Source organism: Echinops telfairi, unplaced genomic scaffold, assembly GCF_000313985.2.
Source record: "Echinops telfairi isolate 266 unplaced genomic scaffold, ASM31398v2 ScPeMD7_5592;HRSCAF=6446, whole genome shotgun sequence".
Taxonomy (NCBI): domain Eukaryota; kingdom Metazoa; phylum Chordata; class Mammalia; order Afrosoricida; family Tenrecidae; genus Echinops; species Echinops telfairi.
Genome location: NW_022109491.1, coordinates 24821943 through 24831590, shown reverse-complemented (window position 1 = coordinate 24831590; position 9648 = coordinate 24821943). Strand labels below are relative to the sequence as shown.

At 52.3% G+C, this 9648-nt stretch overlaps 1 protein-coding gene across 1 annotated transcript; it reads right to left on the bottom strand.

The window, feature by feature from the left end:
* Positions 1–438: 438 nt before the first annotated feature.
* Positions 439–6042, bottom strand: PLAGL2 (PLAG1 like zinc finger 2). The gene is made up of 2 exons (XM_004697914.2): positions 5706–6042; positions 439–2536 (listed from the first exon to the last, which is right to left on the bottom strand). The coding sequence occupies exons 1-2, from the start codon at positions 5963–5965 to the stop codon at positions 1306–1308; spliced, it is 1491 nt and encodes a 496-aa protein (XP_004697971.1). The 5' UTR covers positions 5966–6042; the 3' UTR covers positions 439–1305.
* Between the last annotated feature and the right edge of the window lie 3606 nt (positions 6043–9648).

The following is a 9648-nucleotide window of genomic DNA, read 5'->3' as shown; positions in this document are numbered from 1 at the left end:
AAACGTCTTTGATGAGGGCTGAGGAGCCTATGCCCAGAGGCCCTGAGTCCATGGAGGAGACAGGATGAGGAGTTGAGTGCCAGAGGCAACATGCAGCCACAGGTTAGGACTCGGTCCTCTGTGCCCGGTCCTCAGTTGACAGCACGAATTCCAACAAGATGCTTCCCCAGCTTCTCGGGCAAAGGACAGCTAAGAGACACACACGAGGGGTCAGGTCAGCCTAGAGCCCAACATGCCTCCTTCTGATGTTCAGGGCGTGCCTGTCCTGTCTTCCCTTCTCCAGCTCACAAGGGCAAGGATGCCGGGTCATGGTGGACTTGGAGACGCACAGACTCGAGGGCCTGTGAGGAACTGCTCCGATCTTCTTGCTCATCTCCGTGGCCATTGCCAACGACGACGGCGGAACTGACACGGTCAGGGAAGATGGCAGAGACTGAAGCAGTCCAAAGTCAGTTTATTTCCCCACAGGGGAAAAAATGTGACCTCAAGTGAAGAGAAGTCAGCGAGACCCGACTCCGCCGTGTAAACAGGGCTCCAGTTAACACCAGGGACCAAGCGGTTGGGGCTGGTGCCAAGTGGGCCGGACTGGTGGGAATGGATTCATGGTGTGTAAACAACGTCCACTGCAATCACTCTAAGGCCAACAGCTAGCTCACATCGGCAAAGGAGGTGAAATGGTGTCTGAGGTGACTGTAAACGGTACCGTCGCTGAACAACACTGACTGAGGATGGAGGTGTTGGTGCAGAGGGTGAGGTTGCTGGGGAAGGGCAGAGGCCATCTCTTGCCTGCTGAGTGGAGGCAGACTACGGAGCCAAGTACCCCTTGGAGGCAGGGCCTGACCAAACGTACTGCTGTTGGGTCTGTGGGTTAGCCCAGAAGAGGGGCTTCAGGCGGGGGGACAGGGCATGGGGGGCTGCTCTCTCTCTGAGGTCATCTGAAGGGAAACCCTCACCATTTCTGCCATCTTCAAGAGGCCTCCCCTCCTCCAGAGAAAGGGGGTTCTGGAAAGGGGGAGGGCTAAGTGTGGCTCCCGATTTAAGTTGAAGGCGGGGAAAAGAGTCAAAATACCTAGTCCTATGGAATGAGATCTTTTCATGGGGTCGGGCAGGGGCCAAAGCTCCTCTTGGTATGGATCCTAGAGCCTGAACCCCCAAACCAAGTGCTCCATACAGGTACAGACACTGGGATGTTTTCCTTTGAGCCCAGCTCTGAACGCACAGCTGCTTTCAGGGGGTGAGGATGGCGGGGGTCTGAGGCTCCCTGATGGAGCCGAGGGCTAACCAAGCTGGGGCCTTCCTCAGGGGCTACTGGAATGCCTGGTGGAAACGAGGCAGGGTGGTGGTGCTCAGGCCGGAAGTGAAGACGGGAGGCAAGGAGTGCAGAGGCCCAAAATTCAGAGGCCCACCAGCCCCTGGGGAATCCTGAGGCTGAGCCTGCAAACTGGTAAGCAGGGGCTGGGCCTCGGCCTGAGAGTAGCCCATGACCAGGCCTCCAGTGGCCCCGGGCGGGTTGCAAGGGGGCAGGTTGAGTGGAAGGAAGCCCAGGAGGTGGGAGAAGTCCATGTTAGCAGCGCAGAGGGCCTCGGAGAGGTGAGCGGGACTCTTGGCGAGCAGTGCTTCATCGAGGAGGGCCGCAGCTGCCGCCGGCTGAGGTGAGGCGGGCTGGGGTTCGGCAGATGAGAGGGAGAGGCTTCCGGGAAGCTCCGCCAGAAAACTATCCACCTCCACTTTGGGCAATTTTTCAGGCAAGTATGAGGTAGATCCAAGCTGATATTTTGGAGGGAGCTGAGCAGGAGAAGAGATGGGCGAGGATTCCAGAGGGTAGGTCATCCCCATGGGCAGCGTGTTGTGCACCAGGGAGTGTGGCATGCCCGTGCTGGGCATGGCCGGGATGTGGGCACCATACATGCCCATGGGCAACATGCCAGGGAAGGCCTTGGCCCCCATCACGTCCCGTGAGGCCATACACAGCACAGGACTCAGCTCTTCCTTCACACTGACTGTGGAGCTGCAGCTGAGCAGGCCCAGCATGTCCACCGGCTCTGTCTTGATCTTAAGCAGCTCCTGCGAGTGGCTCTTCTTGACGTGCCGTGTCAGGTGGTCCTTGCGGCCGAACCGCTGGGCACAGTACTGGCACAGGAAGTCCTTCCGGCCTGTGTGGACCACTAGGTGCCGCCGCACATCCTTCCGGGTATAGAAGCGGCGGTCACAGTGGTCACAGGGGTGCTTCTTCTCCTTGGCCCCGCCTGCTACCCGGCGGGAGTGGGCTTTCAGGTGCTCCAGCAGGGCCTGGGTGCTCTCAAAGGTCTGCAGGCACACCTTGCAGCTGAGGTCACCACTGCTGGCGGCGTGCATGGCCAGGTGGCGCCGGTAGCCCAGCTTCGTATTGTAATTCTTACCGCACTCGGAACAGTGGAGGGCCTCTTTGTTGGGGTCATGGGTCTGCAGATGGTTCCGCAAATGGTCCTTGCGGTGAAACATCTTGTCACAATATACACACTGGTGGGGTTTCTGGGCTGAGTGGGTGGCCATGTGCCTGTGGGTGGAGGACAGAGAAAAAGCAGAGAGAACGCCCAAGGATCACAAGGGCTGGCTGAACAACTGAGGTTCCTGCTAACAGGGAACAAGTGACAATCATTACGACAACCATCTCCTAGAAAGGCGCCCTGGTGGCACAGTGGACTGCTAACCACAGGCTGGCAATCTGAGACCAGCAGCTGCTCCTCGGGAGAAAGAAGGGCTTTCTGCACATAGTCTCAGAAACCCACAGGGGCTGTGCTACTCTGCCCTATTGGGTGGCTATGAGGGAAAGGTGTCCTCCACCATGCCAAACCTCTGCAGCAGTGTTGGTGATAGCCGGCACTCGGGGAATCCGCTTGTCCATGGAAAGGGAACTGGTTAAGTTAAGGGACATCTTTTTTTAAAGGACTCTTTTTTAAAAATGAGGCTGATTTATATGCACCCAGAGGCATCTAGTTCCTTAAATACATTAAGTGTGTGTATGGGGGGGGTGTCTCCAAAGGATGGAATTATGTACATAAAAGGGTGGATGTTCACATATACATTTGATTACAAAACTTCTGGAAGGATACATAAGAAAGGACCACCTGATGCCTCTAGGGAGAAGAACTGGGTGCAGGGAGACCTATCACTGCATAAACCTTTCAGATCCTTTTGAATTTGGAATCATGTAAAAAAAACTAAGTGTAAAAATACACATGCTATACATACAATGAATCCTAATGTCAAATTATGCACAAATGTAACAAAGTTGGTTCACCAGTCTAACAAATGTACCCCACAAACACTAGAGGTCAATCATAGCAGAAACTGAGAACCCTACCCCAGCCCACTGCCATCAAATCAATTCCAACTCATAGCAAACCTATAGGATAAAGTAGAACTGCCCTTTTGGGTTTCTGCTACTTTAAATCTTTATAAAAACAGACAGCCTCATCTCCACCCTGAGGAGTGATTGATGGGTCTGAACCACTGTACCTTGTGGTTAGCAGCTCAATGTATAACCCACTACTGACAGCAGAGACATACTTTCTATTCCCCAACTTTCTTAGCAATTTTCTTATAAATCAACACTCCTCTAAAAAAATGAAGTCTTTAAAATTAGACAATGAAGGGAAAGTATGTACTACAATCCCTTTTGAAAATTAAAAAGGTATGGTACACATTTAAGTGTCTCAGAAAAGCTACATAAGCCAGCCAGCCACGGCTGACCTGGGGAACAGAGCAGCAGTGACTTGGAGTGGGAGGACAATTCACGTTTCATTACCAGCCTATCTGTGCCCTGTACAGGTTCACAGGTAAACCTGTAAGATTTTTTGAGAGCGCTTTCTGTGGCTTGGCATCCCATTGTCCCTTGGTTTGAGTCCAGGATGGTAATGCACAGCACCCATGTACACTCAGTCAATTCAGCAAGACTATGAGGGCTTCCTGTTTGCCCGGCCCTATGGGAGCTGTCATTAACCTGCTTCTCCAGATGAGGAGGCTCAGGCACAAGGCAGCCCCATCTGCCAAGCAGTAAGTGGGCAAGGCCCGACTTAAACACAGACTTTCCTGAAGCCTGGGTGTACTCAGGTATGCCACAGCTGTCTGGAGTATAGCACCCAGTGACCCTGCCTACCTGAAGGATAACAAACACACCCACTACCCTCATGCTCAAGAATGCTTGTGCCTCTGTGGGCTGCTATTAACCTCCCGTGACACAGAGCACAGGACGGGGAGGTGCCCATTGACTGACCAGCCAGGGCCCTCACTTTGCAGGACAAGAAACTGAGGCCTAAAGGGGTTTCTTAATTTGCCTAAGGTCACACAGTGGTTTATGGTAGGAATCAGACCTTTCCTGGCCCTGAGACTGCTACCCAGGGAGTCTCAGATGACCCTGACAGCCCACACCTGACATTTCTGAGAATGCCACCACACTGCTCTGCCACTTGTTTTAGCTCCTTCCTAGCAACTGTGTCTTCCAGATGAGGGATGGAGGCTTGCTGTCTAGTCACCTTGTTCAGGGGAATGCCATGTTTTCTGGCTTCCTGGTGTGAGGCAGGCATTCTGTAGCTGGGTAGGAAAATGGTCGCTGGAGGACTGCAGTGATCCTATTTCAGGTGTGATAGGCATGGTCACACCTATCTGATGGAAAGGTACGGGGAGGACCCATATTCTACCCCGCCCCGTTTCACTCCAGGGCCAGTTGTCGGGCTACCTCACTGTAAAAGGCAGGACACTTGGCTTTTCAGAACAGCCCCTGACCCAGTGGGCAGCGGGGACTCCACAGAAATTATTAGTCTCCACTGGTTCAGTAGAATCGGCCCTGCAGGACTGGGAGTTCAGCTTGGCACCTGAGAAGCCATGTGATCGTGTATAGTTCAGTGACTTCCCCTCTTGGAGCCTACACTTTAAATTTTACAGACTGGACCACAGGATCTTCTTTTCCTCCTAGAGTCGGAAGCGGATTGCTACTTCCCAGTTAATAATTTCATCACTATACTGATGGGGTTGGAGACAGTCGTGGTGAGGAGTGCTCAGTCTACAACAGCGGCTCTCAACCTGTGGGTTGTGACCTTTTAGGGCAAGCGTCCTCAAACTACGGCCCGCTAGTCACATGCAGCCTCCCGAGGACATTTATCCGGCCCGCAGGGTGTTTTTGCCCCGTTTGTTTTGTTACTTCAAAATAAGATTATGTGCAGTGGGCACAGGAATTTGTTCATAGTTTTTTTAAAACTATAGTCCGTCCCTCCTGGGTCTGAGAAGGACAGTGAACTGGCCCCCTGTTTAAAAAGTTTGAGGACCCCTGCCTTAGGGGGTCGAACAACCCTTTCACAGGGGTCGCCCAGTTCATAAGAGTAGCAAAATTACAGTTATGAAGTAGCAATGAAAATAATTTTATGGTTGGGGGGGGGTCATCACAACATGAGGAACTGTATTAAATGGTCGCATTAGGAAGGTTGAGAATCACTGGTCTAGATTGTTCATGGCTGCCTGCAGTGGCATCAGAGATGACTGTTTTAATAATTTTTTTAAAATCCCTGTATTTTTTTAGGGAGTTATCCCTCCTGGTTGGTCTCCAAGGAACACTCATGGGGTAAATGACCCTCCACTCTCCGGCTACGATCAAAGGCCTACCTTCAGACAGGTGTCTGGTTCTGTCTCTGGGAACCCTGGGGAGGAAGAGGTCCAGGAGTGCCACCTACCTATACAGCTTGTACTTGGAGGCAAAAGCCTTGCCACAGTGCTGCTGAGGGCAGCTATACGGCCTCTGCTCCAGGTGCGGGAGGCTGTGAGGCCTCAGCTTCTCCCCATTTGAGAAGGGTGTCCCCGAGATTTCACACTGGCATTTCACTTGACTCTCCGCCTCCCGGCCCCGAGGCCTGGGCACTAGTTTCCAGCCCACTTCCTCCTCCTGCTTTGCATCTTGAATCCAGGGGGGGACGCTGGTGAAAAATGTGGTCATGGCAAGGCTAGTGGCGAAGGGCCATGTTATGCTCTCCACCCGGGGACTCTGCTCTGTCACAGCCTCCACCGCAGCCTTCAGAAAGCAGTCTTTCCACCTGCAACAGCAGAATGCCTGGCGTTAGGGAGCTGGAGACCCTGAGGCCGACAGATCCCCATTCCAATCCCAGCCCTTCCGCTTGGAATCTCTGTGAATCTCAGTAGATCCCTTCCTTCTCCGCACTGTCTGTGCATTTAGAATGAGCACATTGACGCGCTGAATCCCCGATGGAGGAAGATTAATGACAGGTGCAAAGGACTTGGCCACAAGTGCTTCATTGGAATTGATGATGTTGCTAGTATCACTGAGCCTCCTCAGAAACGAGAACATCTGAGGAAGTACAAGCCCTAAGACGCCAGCCTTTCTGATCTGACTTCACTTTTACATCCTTCCTACTAAACTCCACGATGGCAATGCCTTCTCAGCCTACCTCCCCCTCATCCCCACATTCCACAATTCTCTTCTCAAAGCTCTAAGGAGCAAGGAAATGCCCAAAAGGCAACAGAAAAGGGAAAAGAAGCCTTCTTTAGAAACACACACCTTGAAAAATCAGCCCCCATACAGCACCTCAACATGGGGAGGGTCTGTCGGAAGCAGCAATGGTGGACACTTAGCATTTCCTTCCGCCAGAACTAGCTCACCTTGACTGACTACCTACCACCTCTCGGGGTCTCTTCACCTCAGTCTGCCCAACACCCCAAGGCACTAAGTGACTCTTCTTCTGGATCCTCATGGCACATGAACAGGTAACATACGTACATTAGAATTACTTAACCTCCTCCAACAGACATTCTTCAAGGAATCAGATGGTCTTTATCTTTATCTCCATATGCCTATCATCCAGTCAATGAATCTCTACCTTTTATTATATTTTTTAAGATGAAAAATATGAATCCATGAAAGCAAGCTGATTTTCAGGGGTTAACCAAGGCCTAGCATGTTCAGTCTCAAACTGGGTTCGCAGCCTTTCCAAAGTGGGGAGAGCCACTGAGCTTTTCCAAGGTTTTCCTCTGATTGGGGAGCGATAGGGCTGGGAGGGCTCAACCCAAGAGTGACACGTCCTTTCTTGGCAACAACTCAGAGGACAGGAGGATGGGCATTACCATACTGATGATCAAAAGGGGGACCACAGAATGAATCTGATACTCACAGGCTCGCCACAGATCACCAACTGCAGAGCAGCCTGCTACGAAAGGGGGATTCCCTCTAAAGCCACACCAACACTGGATCATGAGGCTGTTATTCCGTGAAGGGTGCAAAAGAGTGTCTGGAGACTGTCCATAGGGACCCAGGCAGGGACCTCAGGCACAGGGGGGCCAGAGAATGCTTGCTCAGCTCATTAGCACCTGCTGCTTACAGTGGCCATTTCATCCGGCAGACTGGCCAGGAACGAGATGATGGGATCAGCGGGTTTATGGCCCAGAGAGCTTCGCTCATCATTAACATGTGCCCTGTCCTGCTCGGAAACCACTCCTGTTGTTGAGGAAGCATACAGTGTAACATGATAAACATTTCCCCATCATGGGCAAAGATTTACCCAGAACGAGCTGCACAAAGGTAGCTGCATCTGGTGCACATCACATGCTGGGAGGAATTGGTAGCGCTGAAAACCAGTGCCACTTGAGCTTTCGAATCGTCATAGTGTATTTGCCAGCTTCTCTATAAACCTCAAAGGTCTCTGATGTCTTGCTTGCCTCGTTTGAATTCCCTTGGCCTTTGCAAAGGTGGAATTACCCGTTTATACTACCAGCAGAGGTGAGCACCACGAGTGTGCACGTCTTTTTGGTGTGTGAGAGGGAGATTCTCCCCCACATTTAAAGGCAAACTGTGGTCTCCCCCCCAAAATCATGCACCCCAGCCTGTGGAAAACTGGACAAGAGCAGCAGTCCTCAACCTGTGGGTCATGACCCCTGGGGCGGGCCAACAACCCTTTCACAGGGGTTGCCTGATTCACAACAGTAGGAAAATTACAGTTATGAAGTAGCAACGAAAATAAGGTTATGGTTGGGGGGGTCACCACAACATGAGGAACTGTATGAAAGGGTCGCAGCACTAGGAAAGTTGAGAACCACTGAGCTAGAGGGAAGAGAGGCCAGCTGCATCATTTGGGCTGATGTGACAGGGACGCGCAGGCCTGGAAACTCCACACAAACTCAGAAAGAGAACTGTCCGTCCCCTGCCTCCCACACGTCGACCTCCTCTGTTCTCCTGTATAAGCACATATGTTCAACGAGCTCTTACTGAAAGGGTGAGTAACAGGCTTCTAGGAAAGAGGCACGCTCACTGGGACGCAGGGGTGGCTGCCACGTGCTCGCCAAGATCTGCATTTCCCAGGCTGAGTCTTTAAAGAGAGCATTAGCCAAGCCCCTCTTCCCAGCCCCCTCAGCTCTCTGAAAGGTACGGTCAAGTCCTTACCTATCAGCCCTGGCAGGCTGTCCGAAAACCAAAGCTATGAGCCTTCGGGACCCTTGGAGGTGTGTGGGTGGGTGGTGGTGGGTGGTGGGTGTGTCTAGTACCTCTTCCCGAGCCTGGTCTGCGGACTCCCCTGAACTAGGGAGATTCCTGAGTTGGCCTGTTCCTTCAGACTTCTCCCTTGGCAAAACTGGGGAGGAATTCTGCTGCCCTCCCAAAGCTGCTCTTCTGGTCTCACACTTGAACTTAACAACTATGGCAAAGCTGACAGAACCTGTTCCCATAAAACAAACACAATCCCTCCCAGTTGCTGGTGTAACTCTGTCTGTTTTCAGCCTGAGGTTGCTCCTGGCACCTGGTCTGAAGAGGGAGGCAGCATGGAGAACCTTGGACTTGCTATCAGAAGGCTGCCACTCACTCACCTGTGGGTAGGCTCCTTCTTTTCTCTGAACCTGAGGTCCCCACACCCCCCAGTCTCGAGAGTATTTTGACTTCCTTCCCACAGGATATTCTGGGGGGAAGGAAATGACTCTTCAAAGTGGCTGGCTTCAAAAGTGTGTGGAGTCCACGCAGTGCCCGCACTAAGGCCTCAATTGCGTCTGCCTCTTTCCTGCACCACGGCCTGAAGAGTCCTGTTGTACTGCCCCCTCCTCCCCACCCCCAATGCTCTTCTCAGGCCACAGAGCAAGTTTCCTTCCCTTCCCACACTCCCTAGAATGCAGCCTTCCCCTTTCTCCAGCAGACTCGCCCAGGGCCCCCTCCCCCTGCTTTATTTTCTCTTCCTCCAGCACCTTGTCTGGGCCAGAGGCTTACTTCAAGAACCTCTTCTTGTTATTGAGGCTCCATTCCCAAATTAGGAATGTCTGCTGCAAATGGTGCCCCAGGCCTCTCTGGATGCTCAGAGAGACCACTGCTGCCCAGGCTGTCTGCCATGAGGCGTGCTGCCCTCTGAGGGAAGCTGGTTTTATGGTGTTACATCATCCCTATAGAAACTGTGTTCTTTCTCCAGTCTACGTCTGTTGCCTCATCTGTAAACCTAAAAATACTGACCTCACAGGCTTGCTGTGAGGATTATTTTGGTCAGGTAAGCAAGGCTGGGCAGAAACCCACTGTGAGCACCGACAAAAGGGAGCATTATCTTTGCCTTTGTACTGAGTTGCATGTTTCTCCCTTCCAGGCTTGGTCCCCACCCCACCCCACCCCCAAAACTATTGACAGTTGGGGCAGCAAGA

Bases quoted from the DNA above. Each gene is read 5' to 3' on its own strand.
- PLAGL2 (XM_004697914.2), bottom strand. From the start codon at position 5,965: ATGACCACATTTTTCACCAGCGTCCCCCCCTGGATTCAAGATGCAAAG. The intron at 2,537-5,705 runs GTAGGTGGCACT...CTCCACCCACAG, and splicing joins TCCAAGTACAAGCTGTATAG to GCACATGGCCACCCACTCAG.